The following is a 17,099-nucleotide window of genomic DNA, read 5'->3' as shown; positions in this document are numbered from 1 at the left end:
AACTCATCATAAGCATCTCATCTGTACCCCCTGAAGCCAGTAAGAACCTGACTTTCCGAGCAATCCCTAAATAATTGGCTTTATTTGTGCTGAATTACCACCTAGCAGCCCACGGAGCTTTTGTACACACAGGTGAATAAAAACAACTAATGTGGAGCTTTATTTATGGGTGTTTTACTTATTTAACCCGGCCCAATCCGACTCCCCTCCGAGTTGCCGAACCCCCGCGCAGGCCGTGACCTCGCCCGGCCCGGAGGCGGGGCCACGCCGGCTCTGACCAATCAGCGGCGCGGCAGCCGGGCGGCAGGGCGGGACTGGCGCGGGGGACTGTCACTCACGTGACGTCACGGCCGGGATGAGCGGGCAGACGGAGGTATGGCCGCGGCCAGCAGTAGGGCTGGGTGCCTGCCGCTCGTGGGGATGTGCGGGCTCCAGCCGCCCCTCCCGTCTGAGGAGGCCCTGGAGCTGGGCGCGGGGGCGCGGTGGGTGCGCTGCCGCCTCTGCCTTCCCAGGAGAGGGGTATCCCGGGCTGCAGCTCGGTGTGCCGCCTCTGGCTGTCCCGCTGTGCTCCGCCCTCCCCTTGCCTGGCCCTGCAGCCCCGTCCGGGCCGAGGCCGCTGAGGGAGCGCCTTCCTCGGCCTGTGCTCCTGCTGAGCGCTGCCCCGGAGCGCCTTCCAACAGCAGTGGGTAGAGCTGAGCTTCATCCCAGCCCCGGGGTGTCCTTTTGCTCTCTGAAGGTGCGCTTGTGCTGCCCAGACCCTGTTCATTCCATGGAACATGAGCGGCTCTTGTGTCCGGATCAGCTCCTCCAGCTGTCTGCGCTGATAGAAGGAGGCCCTGTGTCCCCCTGGAGCTTTGGCTGAACCTCTGCTGTCTCCTGCCCCTGGGGAAGGTTCAGTCCCTGTCTCTGTGCAGGCTGCTGCTTCACTCAGTGGTTACCACTGTGTGATTTCAAAATGTTTGCTAGGCTGTGTCTTAATGTCGTATTCTTATAGTTTAGGCAGCTAGTTAGGTCTGATAGATAGAGTCAGAATCATATCCATTTATGCTTTGAAGCTTCATTTTCTAATGCAGAACATCAGGCGTGAAGCCATAAAGTGACTTGCCCATTATTGTATGGCAAATCTTTGAATCAGAGGTGCAGTTAGTCATTTAGTGCTCTTAAACAGAAGAAGCAAAAACAAGCCTGCAATTTTGTTTTATTTCTTAATTGTCTGATTTTTCTTCATAAAAGTGTGTAGATGTGTAGACTGGGAACACTTTTTTTTAAATATAATTTTTTTAGTAATATTGGGTTTTGTTTCATTTCTAGGTTAAAGTGAAAATACCTTTTGGAAACAAATACCTTGATGCTATCTTTTCTGTCCCAGAGAAGAAACCAACATATGGAGTGATTCTTACTCATGGAGCTGGAGGAGACATGAATTTCCCTCACTTAGTGTCCTTGGCAGCCTATCTTGCATCCCACGGAGTTCTGTGCCTGAGGTTTACTTGTAAAGGCCTCAATATTGCTTACAGGAGTAAGGCTTTCAAAGCAGTTGTGGTAAGGAGTGACCAAATTCTTAGAGCACATCTTAGATCCATGGGTGTTGTCTTCCATGTTTCTTAAATTGCAGCCAGAGATTAGTCAAGCAACAGTGGGAAAATGAACCAACGTTTAGGTAAATGGAGCAGTGTGTGAACAAAAACAGCAGAAGCAGTTCTTCTAGCAACAGCTGGAACAGCTGCTACAAGTGTGTAGGTTTCAGATCAGGGAAAAACAGAAGCTTGACAAAAAGCAAGGGTGTTTCATGGGAATACTTACAGCTTGCAGAAAGTGGAAGAATTTAGGATGGAAACAAGCTCAGTGAAGAGTTTAGGATTGGTGATCTGCTTGCACTGAGCAGGAGGCATTTTTATAGGCAAACAAAATCCAGTTCTAAAGGAATTTTGTATAATGCACATTAATTTGAAGTCACACTTTGCTGTCTTTAATGGGCATCTCCAGTCTTTATGGAAGAAGCACGATGTTGTTGGTGCATTTAAGTTAATAAGCTGCCATGTAAAATGAATTTTAAGGCATCTGCTAAGATAGCATCTGATTAGTTATCTCCTAAAAGCCGAAAAAAAATGTTGCTGAATTTTATCTTTCTGTTGGATTTGATTGTGTCACAAACTTTTTAATTGTATATACATAATCTGAATGAAGGGCATTTTTGACAACCTGCTTTGCCTTTTGATGGGCCAGTAGTGTGCCTGGGCTCTGTTGCTATAACTGAGTCGATACATAGGAATCACTTATGTTTTGGTAACTTGTTAGGGCATTTGATATTTTAAACTTGCTGAGAGCTAGTGTGAAATTGATTATGTGTATGTTGTTGCTGCACAATGTTATGAAACCATTTGTGTGATGAAACCCAAGAGAGTGCCTTGTATGTATCTGTTCTTTGTTTAATCTGCAGTGCTGGAAGAACTTCCCATTTTCTGTGTAGAAGCTACAAACAGAAGAGATGCTCAGCTTCCCAGCTGTCTTAATTCTGACTTGTAATGCTTCTCTTTTTCTTATTTCTTTAGGAATACTTAAAACTTTCTGATGATTATAAACTTTCTGGTGTTTTCCTTGCAGGTACTGTTTTTATTATTAAAAATTTTCTCCCTTATATTGTCTCTAATAATAGCAATCTGTATTAGTATTGCTAATAATAGTCATCTGTATCTAAACACTTAATCTATAAGTGTTCCAATTCTATCCCAGTTTGATGAGAAGTGAATGAACCTTCCTTTTGATACCATAGGTCTTACTGCAGAAGAGGAAAGAAAGAGCAATAGATTGTATTTTCCAGGTACTTTGGGAGAAAGCTTCCTTGTCACTTAAAACTTACAGGGCATGAATTTTCTGATTATCCATTTGTACTTTTTAACTGCAAGTCTTGAAGAATTCTGGTTACTGATAAATGGAAAACAGTTTTCCCAAAACAGGTTTTGGTAATTAAAACCTAGTGGTGGATAAAAAAAGCCAGCTGTGTTGTGTGAAAAGGGGAATAGATGGGGGTGGTTAGGAATATCTTGATAGGGGAAATTCTAAGTTTTCTCTTAAGTGAAACCAAATCTGTGCTGCTATAAGACTCAGCCACTTGTAACACTCAGTTACAGTGCATTGTCAGCTCATATGCCTCCTCTTTGAGATGATACTTTGATATTCCTGTTACTGACTAACCTCATGTTCCAAGTTCACACTTTTTTTCCCCTCCCTTCTACTTTTTACTTTTAGGCTGAAGTTTAAAGTGTGCATAAACACTTACTGGATTTGTTTTGTGAGCCAAGTGAAATCGAGCACAGAATTTTGTTTTGAATTTGAGCAAATTGAGGTTGCATGAAATTGATACAGGATATATCTATCTCAAATTTCCAGGCTCTAGAGTGTAGGACCGCTCTTCCCTTGTCCCCAGGATGGGCTGTTCTTTTCAGTATTGCAAGGGATCCTTATCCATTTATATTTTCTTTTCCCTTTCTTTTTTAAACAGATGAAAATGTTACAACTGGACAAATATCTTAGCAGAAAATGTTGAAATTAGAATGAATGTTTTTAATAAAGTAGAACATCCCTAGCATTTCGTGTCACTGAAATCCACTCAGTTGGATTGGTTTTGGGAGTTTACTAAACCAGAATGTAGTGAGGTGACAGCAGATAATACTTTTTTTTCTTTATTTCTATATGGGAGAAAGGCCGTTCCATGGGCTCACGAGCTGCTGCCTCTGTGATAGGTCAGCTGAGCCAGGCTGATGATGATGATGATGGTTTCATTCAAGGCCTCGTGTGTTTATCTTACCCATTGCACCGACCAAAGCTGCAGTCCAAGCTCCGGGACGAGGATTTATTACTGATCAGGTGTCCAGTGCTGTTTGTCTCAGGATCAGCAGATGAGATGTGTGAAAAAGTGAGTACCCTTGTAAATCCTGCTATGAAAGGGCAGTCTGGAAGAGCAGCAATGAGCTCACTGATGCCTCTGTTTCACCTGATTAACAGCCTTCCCTAAATAAGTGTCTTCTGAAGGAAGCCTTGGGTAGAAAACTTCATCAGACACATGGGAGCCTGGCAGTGCTTCCTTTTGCTGCTTAAAAGTTAATGGACCATGCTTGATCCTCCACTTTAGCAAGCTCATCTTTGGATCACTGAAATAGCCCTGATTTAAATGGTTTCAACAGGATTGAACAAATTAAAAGTGGAAGGAGTGAGTTATTTGCTATTTTGTTTTAACCATTTCAAGTTACAAAACCTGTGCTGAGCCACCAATTTCACATTGGTCACATTTTTGGCAAATTCTTCTGGCTAAGCAGTTCTACCCCCAAGTCAGATTACTGTGGTAGAAAGTGGTATTTTTGTAGAGATGAAGAGCAGGTGTACAGAGGCAGGGAAACAGTGCTTTTCTGCTATGTTTTCTAGCAAACAGGTATCTGTTGTTCTTGAACAGGTCACCTTGAATTGGGGCTATGTGCAATTGGCATTTTCCATGCTTGGACAGTTTCTAAGGAGTCATAGTGCTTTTGGGAGGAGTTATCACCAAAATAAGTCGGGCGAGTGACCAGCAGATGCTTGGGGTGTCCTCTTAATGGGGGAACCTTTGACTTTATGAACTGGTTTTTAGATCTGTTTGCTGAGAAATTTCAACAGTGTCAAAGCCAGTCCCCAAGAAATTACATTGGTACTCAGCCTCTGTAGACAATTCTTTAACTTTATTGCCAGCACTACCCTCTGACAGTAAATATGGATTATTTTGTCAGTATGAGGAGGGTGCCTGCACAGGGCTGTGATCTCTGCAGGTTTTGAAATTCTAATTTTCTGCTATTCTGTTTGAGTGAGGGCAAAGCTTTGAGCAGATCACAGTATTCATTTCCTGAATAGAGAATATATCCCATTTTCCCATCGAGGTGTTTTTCATGTGCACACAAATCCATTTTTTTTAGGAGCTGCCTATTTTGCATTACACAGGCAAAGCAAGAGACATCTAGGTGTTTCAGAGTTTGTAGCAGCCAATTCTCTAATATTTGCATTCTTATTTTCTCCACAGCAATTGCTAGAAGGTGTGGTGAGCAAAATGAAAGCCCCTAAAAAAATCCATTGGATTGAAAAAGCAAACCATGGGATGGCAGTCAAAGGACGAGCAACAAATGATGTCATGGAAGAAATAAATGCACAAGTTTTTTCTTGGCTTAGAGAGAATGTTCAACTGTAGAACAAATGATTTGCAGTGTTTAAGCAGCATCTCCATTTAGTTTTTCCTAAATGTGACAAATAAGAGATTTGTTATTTTTTAGAGGCATATTTTTTTAAACTGATCTTTTCAGAGGTGTAAGTGCCAATGCAAATAAAACTTTATATGAATTTAAAAATATGCAAAACGATAAAGAACTTCTTGAAGGACAGAAAATATATAATGGCAGCATTGTTCTCTATGTTTTTAGGTAAATAACCATATACAACACTTGGGAATGTAGAGGATTAAGTAATGCTTTTGACTAATATTTGAAGTAATATACTGGAAAAAATCTACTTGGACAGCATATCTTTGGGGGTCTTCAATTTCTGAGTGTATTACTGATGCTGTACTCCCTCACAGCTAAAATCTGCTGATCTGTAGGGTTCTGCCAGCACATCCCCTGAGGTGGGTGAGCCTGGTGTGCTACTTTGCCTGGTGCTGTGTGCTGGCCTTCCCAGGTGCTTCCAAACCAGTGAGGCAGGGAGAGGAATCTCTGGTTGTTTAGTGTCTGCCACCTTAGGGAGCCAAATTCTGCCTGTGTGGGGAGGAGGAGGATGTAATGCAGGCACAGCTGGCCATGTGGAGCAAAGAACATAGTCCAGTTTTGAGAAGTCCCCATCACCAATCTCCTCTCTGTAAAGGACTCATCAGAGACACCCTCTGATGAATAAAAACTGATAGACAAATTGTGTTTAGTGATGGAGGAACTCCTAGAGCAGGAACCAGTTCTGCATCCATTGTGACAGGAGGAACTCAGATCCTTGTTTGAGGTCTGACACTGGAGAGTGGATGAAGCACTTAGTGTGTACTGGCAGCTGCAGCCTTTCTCATTATGGGCTGTAAGTGACCTGTTGGAATAACCAAGCTTAAAGCAATGTTGGAAATGTGGTTTTCCTTCAGGTTAACAAGATTTATTATGAACCCCACAGCACTGTCTTTGAGGTTCTCTCAGAAGAAGCAAAGTTATGGTCTGAAAAAATATGCCTTTGGATGGATAGACAGACAGACAGTAGGGGGGCAGGTGTACAATTCCCATCTGCTTGTTTTTGCAGAACAGTTTCATGTTTGTGAAAAGACTCACTATAAACAAGCATGAATAAAAAGTATCTGCATTTCCAAGGTAACTCAGGACAAGAACACATGACTGATAAAAACACGTTTTTTATTTTAAAAAGAATTATAAAAATTTGTTTGAATAAGGCTCCACCACCACTGCATGATAAAAAGGAAATTGGGGGTGCATTGTTTTCTTCTTTATGTCAATTATGAAATGGTACACTTCAAAATACTCATTGATGCTATCCATGAGCATATGAATCCAGATTTTCCTTCTTTCTTTAAGAACACAGTGTGAATGTAGGTAAATACTGAAAAAAATTATTTATCTCTGTCAGAGTTCATCTTTGTCCTGCAGTCAAAAAAGAAGAAACATGTTTCAGTGAACTGGAAGCCTAATTTTTCATTGTCTAGTCCTGCAAATACATCAAGAAGTGTTTCTAAGTTCGATAGGTGTTAATGGCCTGGCCTGATAACTGATACTGTGGGGCACTGAGCAGCCCTGCTCCAGCAGGGCTGAACAGGAACTGAAGACACTCAGCACTTTACATTTAACTCTACATGTACTGCACCTTTTTTCGGTGGCAAGTGCATGGGAAAAGGTCATCATCAGGCTGCTGCACCTTCTCCATCCCATCTCTGATTTTTGGTTCACTCACTTGCAAGCTGGCATATTCCTAGTTTTAAGAAAAGAAGATATCGTTAATTCACAAAATTTTTAGAGTGTGTATCTGGTTGCCAATACTGTGCCGACTCAGCTGAGTGATTCTGTAAAAACTCTGGGGCTGCACAGTCTCCTGTGTTCCTGCAGACCTGTCACAGACAGGGTGAAGGAACACCCAGCTGCAGTCAGGAGCCCCTTTGGGTGCCTCCCTGGAGCTTGGGATCTCGGTGCTAATGCACAGATATTTTCAGCTGTGGTTCACAGGGTGTGCATCTGATGTGGAATTCTTTGATCATTGTGGGCAACATATTCTGGCAGATTAGATCAAGATTTATGGGATCCCACTGCCTCTCAAAGAGCCAGCGTAGTGTTAAGGGGTTTCATAGGATATAATTGAATACAATGTTTGTAAATCAAATGAAGATTTTAATTGCTGTTGCTTGCTTCGTGGCTTCAAGTATCAGACTGGCCAATTTCCAGCAGCTCTGTTGCCCTAAATTCTTGCTGTGTGATTTCTATTTCTGTGCCAGCAGCCATTAAAAATATACTGACCTGGAAAAGTTTGAAATAATAACAAAAAATGTGGTCTCCCATGAGATTGTTTCTTGCAAATTCCTGTCCAGATTTTGCAATAATTTTTGCCTGTCAAAGAAAATGAAAGTTTGGTTTATTTTTTTTTTTTAATTGCCCAGAACTAGTATTTATTTCAGGGTGCTACTGTTGGTTGTGGAGTTACAAATGATGTTGACAGTTTAGGATAACTCAAATAAAACATTCCTTTTAAAAGTTAAGGCATTGCTAGGAAAATACTCTTTTTTTTTCCTGAAGTTCAATTTGATTTCAAATAAAGGACAGTATTATGCATTTTAAGTGTTTTTCTTTTTTGTAGAGTTGATGAAAATAAGTTTCAAGTCCTCCTAGTATATTTTTTGCTTTGTTTTAAAGAAATTCAATTTTTTTTTCTCTTCTAGAAACATTAACTGCATACTTCTCAATGCATATTTTACCTCTTCATCATGATCTTTTGCCCACTGTAGTTTTTCTAGCAGATCACTCAGGTCACTTTTAAATGGGATGTAATGTTTCCATGGCTGCAGCTCGTTATAAAAGTGCTCATAGTAGATGGAGTCTTGCTTTAGCACCACACTGTTTCCTGCTAGTAGATAAGGCAATCTGTATGCTGCCACTGTGCCATCTATATTAATTTGGTATTTATACTGGAAAGAGAAGGACCAGAAGTTATTAAAAAACCACAAGATCCCAGTGGCTTGGTTAGGTTATATTCTGAGGGCACTGGTGTTACTGACTTGCCGATATTGAGACAGGTAGCACTGGCTAGGCAAGCATCAATGTCTAAGAAGCTTTTATTATCTAGTTTGGAATTCATCACAGTGCAGGGTACACAGAGCTTCATCAATTAAGTTCTCCAGGAATTCTTAGGTGCTCATCCTTGGATGTGAGGGTAGATGTGCCACTTCATCCACTGATTTTCCCACTATGTTAGTTATGTTAGTAGTCCTGATCACTGAACCAGGAAAAAGAAATAAAAAGGAACTTGAAGTTACATAGATTACATGAGGCTACAGAACCTTTAGATGTAAATCAGACATTACTATCCTGAGGGTAAGAGGTACATAGCAGTTAAACCCACTGGAGGGATGTCTAGTCATGCTTGTTACTGGTGGTGTCCTGAAAAACTAAAAATCACTTTATTTTCAATAATACATACTAAGTTTTTTGATAATGGGAAACAATGAGAACTGAGTTCTATGAAAAATGATTAACGGCTTACCTTAAAAAAATCAAAAAATGAAATGTGCTTAACGATAGGGCCATAGAGGCTTTCATCATGTTTAAAGAAAAAAAAGTTTGTGAAAGCAGCATCTATGATTTCTGGATATTTCCTGCTGAGTTTTACAAGCTCAAGCCTCTCTTTGCGGCTATCACGTCCCCTCCAGAAGGCTGTGGTATTCTTGTCTTCCCACGATGGGCCAGTGTTTGCTTGGACTGACATCATATCCAAGCTGACTCTGCAGGAGAAAGAAGTGATTTAATAGTGAAGCCTACTGGAAACTTTTTAAAGTGCAGTTACTTAAAAGAGTTCACAGTTCCCATAGGCAAAGAGCCAAGATGAAGGCAAGTCATGAGCACACCATGATGTGTTACTGTATCAGTCATTTGCAGCAATAGAAACAGATAATGAATGTTAAGTTCACAGGCATGTGGCGTGACATCATTCAACAACATGGCATGTGGAAACAATACCTGTCAGCTGTCATGGAAAAAAATAGCTAGAAGTGGATATGGTTGCCAGAGGAGGTGAGCAAGGTAGTGTAACTTGCTTAATAAAATATATTGCACGTCCTTAAAAACGTTAAGAAATTAAACACATAAACCGGGAGGGCAAGGGATAGCAAATTTAGAAAAAGTCTTGACCAAAAAAAGGAACCTGAACTAAATGCAATGAAATTATAAACAAGTTCAACATGGATTACAAAGATTTCTTAGAAGCAAGCTGTCTTTGTAGTGTTTCAAGGCAGAACAGAGCAGTTGCCAATGCTAGTTATGGTCAGTAATCAAAGTGGGAGATGGTAGCTCCTAGTTTGGGAATTCCCAATAGCTACATTGGGATTGGAAAGGTACATAAAAAATGGATTCTAGCAAAATCAGGAAAGAAAGACACCTGGCCAGCTGTCAACAAGTTCATAGGGTGAGAAACAAAGCAAACAAATCAAATGCCTAGCCTTGAAACACTCTTAAGTGCTGTTTTCAGTGATTTGACCATGTTTAGACAAATTTAGATTTTTGAAATGAAACAGTGAAGTATAATGTTAATATATTGATTACAGAGTCACTGCCTACCTAGGGTGCTAGTGTCTTGATGAGTACATGAAAAACAGTTAATATTCTGTTAACACAGATCTGTATGGAAGATCATTCATTGGGAATCTTGTGAAAAGTTTAAGCCATTTCTTACCGTCCCATAGTCTCCAAAACTGAGTCGGTTAAATCATATGTTGGCATGACAATGTCTTTTGACTCACTGGACCCACACCACGAGAAGATTGGGTGCAAATTCTGTGGGGGCTTCCTTTTCTCCAGAGGCCAGTCCCCCAAATTAACAAAAAATTCTACATCTGGCATTTTCACCTAAACAGAAGCAATGCAGGCATAAATGTAGTTTAACACAAAACAGTATTCTGCTGGCAATCTTGCATTTTGAAAACAACCTAAGAGGAAAAATAGCCAGGCGTCTAATATACTTATTGTACTTGTAATAAATCATGGACATTTAGAAACCTGTTAGAAGTACTGAGACCACAGAGTAAAGCCTACAAAATAGTATTTTTTAAAATAAGATTTGTACAAAGTCACATAAGGCATAGCAGCACCCTTTTCAGAGGATGGTTTCCTGTTGTACTTTACATGATTGGCCACACAATCTTTTTATCAGGCTACCACTATGAGCTAGTCAGCAATTGTATAGTTCCAATGTAAGTTGGATCACGTTGGTACTATATGGAAAATTGATGCTGGTTGGTAAATCAGTTTTCTGTCACATCAGTAATCTGATTCATTCTGTGCCTGCAGGATGCCTAAATCCAAGAGAAGAGAAGAAACAGAAATGAACAGCCATGATGGGAAGACCACATTTAGTCAGTGCTTTGGTTAATTATTAAGCATAATATCATCACTTATTTAAAATATTTGGTAGTGTGGAATCATACCTGAAATCACTGTCAAAGTCAAAAGTAAGAAAAATACTGTTGATGGCCAGGAAGCAGGACAGAAGACATAATTCCCCTGCTTTATGAAACTGTGATGCATCCCTGTATTAAGCCTTATGTGTGGTTTGGGTATTTTCAAGTGAAGTAAGAAAAGATACAAAGAAAGGCAGTTTTTCAAAGAAAGGATCAGCTGCCTTGTGAGGAAACACTGAAAATGGTGGGACAGTTCAGTTTGAAGAGCAAAAGGCAAAACATGACATATGGCTGCATTTTACAGAACCCTGAAGGCACATATAAGGTCAGTGCAGAAGTAATGTCATATCTCATTTCACTCTCTTCATTTTCAAAAAATGTACATATCCAATACATCCCCCTCAGCTGCCTCTTTCAAAGCAAAAGAAACTAATAATTTGCCAAATATCAAACACTCTTCTAAACAGTGGAAGATACTCTTTTCCTTTCCAAGGGTGTTTGCTACACAGTCGAAAGCTCAGCACTAAACTTCATTACTACGGTGCCATCTAATGGTCATAATGGGCACAAACACTACAAATTGTATTTTCTACACATCCTCAGTGGCAGAATCACTCAGCAGCTTAAATCTTCCTCTCCAACCATCTAGTGTCACTCAGTAACACTACCCTAATAAAAATTCTTATGTAATGGTATTTAATGGGACTGAGACAGACTGTGTTTTCTAGATTTGTAAACAGTTCCTGCTTTTGGAGTCAGCAATCCTTCTTCAACTTTTAGTCTGAAGTCCTTAGATGCAATTCAACTCCATTGTTTTTTGTCCAACACTACTCACACTAAGAACAGTTTACATCCATCTTCCTGAGAACAATCTTTTAGATAACTGTAGTCTACATTCATGTCTTCCCTTAGACATCATGTCCTCCTGTAGACAGTGTTAGATTAAACAGTCTCCAGTTAAATTAATGTTCATTTGTACATTCAGTCATTTGTCCCATTTTCCTGAGCAATGTTAGTTCAGCAACGTTAGCAACTGAGCAATCCTTAAAGCATGACATCCAAAAGCAGACAGAGTAGCATAACTCATCCATTACTAATCCTGAGGATAGTGGAAAGGTTACTTGATATTTCTGAAACATGTTACAGAAATCTTCAGCTTTTTGCAGCAATGTATCTGCAGAGACTGAATTTTCTATTAGATACTACAGAATAATTTATTTATTGTACAAGAAAAAAACCCCAAACCAACACATCCTGTCCTGGCTTATCAAAATCACCTTAAAAGCCTGCTTATTCAATTAACTTCTGTGATACTCAATCAAATGGCATTCTAGAACATGACAGCTTCAAACAAGGAAAATCCATGACTTTTCCATAATTAACCAATGAGCAAGAGTTTTTTAACAGAAACAGCAACAAATATGATGATGTGTATTTAAGCCCAGGCTTCTTTAAATTAGAGCATGCAGAATAAGTGGCTGTACAGATCTACTCACTTTTCTTGTCAAAGAAAGCAGTATGGCATCCATGAAAATTCTGAAGCCAACATGTTCCCCATATGTCTTTATATAAACCTGAAAATAAACAAAGGTTTTACTGGTTTAAATTTTTTATAAATCTCATCACAGAAAAGTGATGAAAAAAATTTATAAGCTTTGCTTGCTTTTGCAGATATTTGAGGTTTGTTTCATGGAAGTAGAAACTGCTGCCTATTTCTGTGGTGTTCCATTCTTCTGATTTCCATATAAAACTCCTCTGAAATAAGTACAGTATATACAATTCCTTGTTATAAAGAATTGTAGCTCTGATCCTCAGTGCAGCTAAAAGTGGTATTTCTTTATCTCAGAATTATGCACAATGTAATTTATTGATGCACTTCAAATTAGATGATCATGACACCTCAGCAGTATTGCTCAGAGAACAGCAAACTGAATTAGCATTTAGGAGATTTGGGTCTATGCCCAGTACTCATATTGATTGCCTGGAAAGTAATTTGCTTTCACTGTGTTTCAGTTGTAACATGGACACAAAAGCACTTATAAAGTAGGACAGACATTGCTGAGCTCATACACAAACTGCAAAGTATTCAAGGACATAGAAGCAATCAAAGTCATCTTAAAGAATGCACTACAAGAAGCTTTTACAACTGGGAACACACAAACTGCCCAGTTAGCATGGCTTGCCATCAAACTTCCTTATGGACTTCAGATCAATCCTATTCCATACCTCATTGTCTTTGATGGTGTAGTGACATAAACTCTGTCTTTGTCCAAACCTCTGTGGAATTTCTTTTGCAATCTTATCTGGGTCAACAATGGGAAAATTTGCTAGGTCTCTCTGAATCTGTGGAATGGTTTGAGGGCAGTTCATCTCTTCCAGCCATGCACTGCTTTCCTCCTGAGGGCAGTCACAGTTTTCATGATAAATAGGTCCTATTGGGAACACAAATATTATTTTATTTTTATTAAGTCACAATATTGAGCTGTTGAGATCACAGAACAGGGCCAGGCACTGAACATTCATTACTTAGGGCCAAAACTTCAGAAACTCTAAATGGTGTTTTCATGTTTCTGACATGTTTCAGACATCTTCAGGCATGTCTGAATTTTTTTTTAACTCTAATGGAGTAATGTCAACCTACACCAGCTTCTGTGTGGAACCTCTACATGTATTTATTAGCCAACAGCTTTGCAGCATTTGCTTCCTTTTATTATTTTGCATACTATGCATAGAACACATATAATGAATCCACAATTCCAATGGGATTTGATAATCCAGAGAAGTACTGAGGTCCTAAAGAATCCCAGGCTTGTAGTAGAAGAGATTCTGGGACACACTTTGTGAGCCATGACAGGAAACCTGTGTGTAGTGGTGCCTCTTACCTTTTAAAATATATGGAGACTTTGCAACATGTTTATCTCCAGTTTTGACTTCTATCCTCAGGCTTTTGTAGCTCGCATACATCCTGTACCTCACGAGGAAGGAGCCATCTTTCCTGTCCAACACTTGCACACCAACACGAGTGAACTGTTCTTTGGGAGCAGTGATCTTCACCTGGAATGCATTTTCACCTGGTGATGAAGTAAACCTAACCAGAGAATAAGTGGGAGCTTAATAAAACAAAGGAAACATACAACAGATTTCTTAGTCTGGTCCATTCCTTTGCAAGTCAACAGATTTCCAGTGACTTCTCTGAGCCATGTTAGGCCTCTACAAGCACATCCTAATGTTCACTTTATCAGGTTAATAAGTCTATTATTTTACACTCAGAAGCAAAATGTTTTCAGATTATCTTATTTTTCAGGTATTATTTAAGGAAGTAAAGAACAAAGTTACACTTCTTACCATTATGGTAGCTTACATGGGGAAAAAAACAGGGAAAAAAAATATAGAGGGATCACGTAATTCAATGAGTAAATGAGGTATTTTATATAATTCACCATACACCAAATAAAGAAAAACCTCCATAAAACAATCTGAATAATCATGAAGTTATCCCATATCACTGATGTATTAACAAAGCTGGAGCGGTCAAAATGCTGTCAGCTTCCATCCACCTTTCTTCCAGGCAGTGATTGGGCTCTTGGGCTGTAACTCCTCAGTTCAGCTACTCCCATCACCTTTCCTAAAACTGATCCAGATATACTTGAGACCTGACAGTTCAATTAAATGCAAGAAATATTTACTACCCAAATTAAGCTGAACTGGCAGATTCCATACTCACACAAGCCACGGTGCACCTAAACTGGATGACCCTGATGGAGCATTTTGAGCTCCTATCTAGGTTGTATGACCAGTTTTCCTAAATAAATGAAAAGCAGTGAGTACCCTCTGAAAAAATCACAGAATCACGGAGTTGTTAAGGTTGGAAAGGACCACCAGAGATCATCTAGTCCAACCCCCTGCCAAAGCAGGTGACACAGGAATGTGTCCAGAGGGGTTTGCAGTGTCTCCAGAGAGGGAGATCCACAGCCTGCTGGGCAGCCTGTCCCAGTGCTCTGCCACCCTCAGGGGAAAGTTATTCCTCATGGTGAGGTGAAATTTCCTCTAGTTTAGTTTACAGCCATTGCTCCTCCTATTTCATTCCTACGAAGTTTACCTATTGACCTATGGAATAATTCCTAAAGGATTCCACAGATTTTGTGCCTCGGCACGTAGGAGAAATACTAATGTTCCCAACACTGGAAACAAGCAGGATGCCTGAACCTAACAAATTAAAATGTATTAGTCACTGCAAAAGTTTTGACAAAGGAGAATAAAGAATTGATTTTTCCATTGACTAACACGAATGCTTTGCTGCTGAATGTTCTCATCCCCTTATCTCATCCCCACGCGCCGTTATTTGACACCGCTTGGAGAGATTAACTCTGGCCAAGTGATATGCAGAAACAGTCACGTAGAGAGCCTTGAGGCTGCTCTTTCTACGAGCAAATCGCAATCCCCCGGTTTGACCGTGCCCAGAATGTCCCCGAGAAGCCGCCGCCGCCCTCACCTCAGCCCTCGGGCGTCCACGGCCTGCACATAGAAGTACCGCGCGGGGAGCGCGGCGGCGGCGCGCAGCCCGGGCCCCCACACGGCGCTGCGCTCGGCGCTCGGCCCCCCGCCCACGGCCGCCGCCGCGGCCCCCAGGGCGAGGCACAGGGGCCACAGCGCACGCATCGGCACCGCTCCCCGAGGGACGGACGCGGCCGGCACCGGCCTCCTGCCCTCCGCCCGCCGCCGGGCTGTCCCGCCCCCGGCGCGCCTCCGTGGGGCGGGGCCGCGGCATCGCGGGGCGGCGCTGCCGGGAGGCTCCGCCGCTCGGGGGGCGCCGGGTGAGCCCCCGGGCGCTAATGGGAGCCCACCAGCCTGCCTTCACTCCGTTCCCAAACGTGAGGGTGGGAAATGGAGTTTGCAATCAGGAAAATGTTTTCAAAATCCTCCCTAGAGCAGCTGAATGTGAAGAGCTTCTTTGCGCTGAGGGTGGCAAAGCCCCGGGACAGGCTGCCCATAGAGGCCGTGGAGTGTTCCTCTCTGGAGACATTCCAAACCCACCGTGTTCCCAGGTGACCCTGCCTTGGCAGGGGGGTTGGTTAGATAATCTCCCTTCCTCCCTCACAGTTTTGTGCCCCTGTGAGGTCTGGCTGCCGGTAGTGCAGGTCTGGGATTGTCTGGAGCAGAAGTGAGGGGAAACCTCACCCGCTGCCACCAGGGCAATCGCCCAGTGCGGGCCTTTGGTGATTCCACGGCCCTTAGTCTGTCAGATAATCCAGCGTCCAATTGCAGAGAGCTAGTCCTAAACACTAATGCTGTTCTTAACCACATACAGAATCGCTTAGGACCTCTGAGATACTTTCAAATCGGCTACTTCTTGCTTCTCTCTTGTTAAGGCAAACAATACAGGAAATTGAAATTCATCAGCAAGGACCCATGAATTTCAAGGAGATTTTGTATTTTACATTGTGAAATACTGCAAATATGCTTAGAGAAAAACCCACGAAAATCATTTGCTTGGAGAAAATTGCAATCTGGGAAATGACAACTTGGGTTGATGAAGAGTCTTTTCTAACCAACAACCTCGTTACAAAATGCCTTAAATATTACCAAGCTCCAGCTTTTAAAAGACATAGTTTTTGCCCTGTTATGTTCTCATTGGCATGAGTTTTCAGGACATTCAGCAGTTACAAGACTTGCAATTTGCAGTCCAAAAACTCACACATTTTTGTGTATACTATTGTATATCCATGACCCTTTAGTTCCTCTCCTTTCCTCATCTTTACTCTCCTGATGTGTTTTACAGGCAGAAATCACACTCCTTCGCATCTTATATTTTGCTGTATGAGAGAAGCCAGTCTCCTCTAGGGGAAGAGAACTTTAAAGATGTTTTTATTTAAAAAGAAATTTGATAGCTGTAGAATTCACAGATCATCCTTCCTCCTCTCAGCAGGATGGCAGTGACATGTTAAAAAAAGCACAGCAACGATGAAGTAAAGGTGACACACTTCCACCCTCCTGATGTTCTCTCCTGCAGCTTTTTTCCCCCCACAAAAGTGCAGCTCAGGGAATCCGTGCAGAGATTTGGCACTATTTGTCAGCACCCAAACAAGTTATAAGATAAATCATGCAACCTAATTTTAGTCTTGGCTGGCAAAGCCAACATCGCTGCTATCCTAATGCCTATAATTTGGCTCAGATAAAAATGCTTTGGAGGCAGAATTATTTAATTATATCAAAGGTTGTTGGCCGAGTAAGGCTCAACAGGCTTCCAGCTGGCAAAGGCATAAGGGATGCTCTCCATTACAAGGGGCAGGTTGCCTCAGGATAAAGCCACATCAGCTACTGAATGGGATCTAGGTCTTCTCATGTCCAGGGGATAGCAAACATGGCTGTACCCACAACTGCTTGAGCACTTTGGCAACTTAGCTCTCCCTAACCACTGAGAACTAACAACTGAGGAGATACT

At 41.5% G+C, this 17,099-nt stretch overlaps 2 protein-coding genes across 5 annotated transcripts; one reads left to right on the top strand and one right to left on the bottom strand.

Moving 5' to 3' along the window:
- Positions 1-334: 334 nt before the first annotated feature.
- TEX30 (testis expressed 30) lies at positions 335-5,407 on the top strand. Of its 3 annotated transcripts, none has more exons than XM_079319948.1 (5): positions 335-373; positions 1,312-1,542; positions 2,553-2,604; positions 3,789-3,916; positions 5,048-5,407. In XM_079319948.1, the coding sequence occupies exons 1-5, from the start codon at positions 356-358 to the stop codon at positions 5,210-5,212; spliced, it is 594 nt and encodes a 197-aa protein (XP_079176074.1). In that variant the 5' UTR covers positions 335-355; the 3' UTR covers positions 5,213-5,407. The 3 variants fall into 3 exon arrangements, with proteins under 3 accessions (XP_079176074.1, XP_079176073.1, XP_079176075.1); XM_079319947.1 differs by having other exon boundaries at positions 3,705-3,916; XM_079319949.1 differs by lacking the exon at positions 335-373 and adding an exon at positions 656-736 and having other exon boundaries at positions 3,705-3,916.
- Positions 5,408-6,578: 1,171 nt separating this feature from the next.
- On the bottom strand, positions 6,579-15,447 carry POGLUT2 (protein O-glucosyltransferase 2). 2 transcript variants are annotated; one of them, XM_079310347.1, is made up of 10 exons: positions 15,150-15,447; positions 13,540-13,711; positions 12,884-13,089; positions 12,154-12,231; positions 9,934-10,106; positions 8,749-8,986; positions 7,964-8,173; positions 7,509-7,598; positions 6,865-6,969; positions 6,579-6,644 (listed from the first exon to the last, which is right to left on the bottom strand). In XM_079310347.1, exons 1-10 carry the CDS (start codon positions 15,423-15,425, stop codon positions 6,627-6,629), a joined length of 1,566 nt encoding a protein of 521 aa, XP_079166473.1. In that variant the 5' UTR covers positions 15,426-15,447; the 3' UTR covers positions 6,579-6,626. The 2 variants fall into 2 exon arrangements, with proteins under 2 accessions (XP_079166473.1, XP_079166474.1); XM_079310348.1 differs by having other exon boundaries at positions 13,540-13,745; positions 15,150-15,401.
- Between the last annotated feature and the right edge of the window lie 1,652 nt (positions 15,448-17,099).

This window comes from Erithacus rubecula, assembly GCF_903797595.1.
Source record: "Erithacus rubecula genome assembly, chromosome: 1".
In the NCBI taxonomy this organism is placed as follows: Eukaryota; Metazoa; Chordata; class Aves; order Passeriformes; family Muscicapidae; genus Erithacus; species Erithacus rubecula.
Note: the sequence above shows the minus strand (reverse complement) of the source record. Positions and strands in the feature narration are given on the sequence as shown.

Excerpts from the sequence above, each read along its gene's own strand:
- POGLUT2 (XM_079310347.1), bottom strand. The coding sequence starts at position 15,425 with ATGCCGCGGCCCCGCCCCACGGAGGCGCGCCGGGGGCGGGACAGCCCG. Across the intron at positions 13,090-13,539 it reads GTCTCCATATATTTTAAAAG|GACCTATTTATCATGAAAAC; the intron begins GTAAGAGGCACC and ends TGTTCCCAATAG. Across the intron at positions 12,232-12,883 it reads ACACCATCAAAGACAATGAG|GTTTATATAAAGACATATGG; the intron begins GTATGGAATAGG and ends GTTTATTTTCAG.
- TEX30 (XM_079319947.1), top strand. Across the intron at positions 2,605-3,704 it reads TTCTGGTGTTTTCCTTGCAG|GCCGTTCCATGGGCTCACGA; the intron begins GTACTGTTTTTA and ends TATGGGAGAAAG. Across the intron at positions 3,917-5,047 it reads CAGATGAGATGTGTGAAAAA|CAATTGCTAGAAGGTGTGGT; the intron begins GTGAGTACCCTT and ends TTTTCTCCACAG.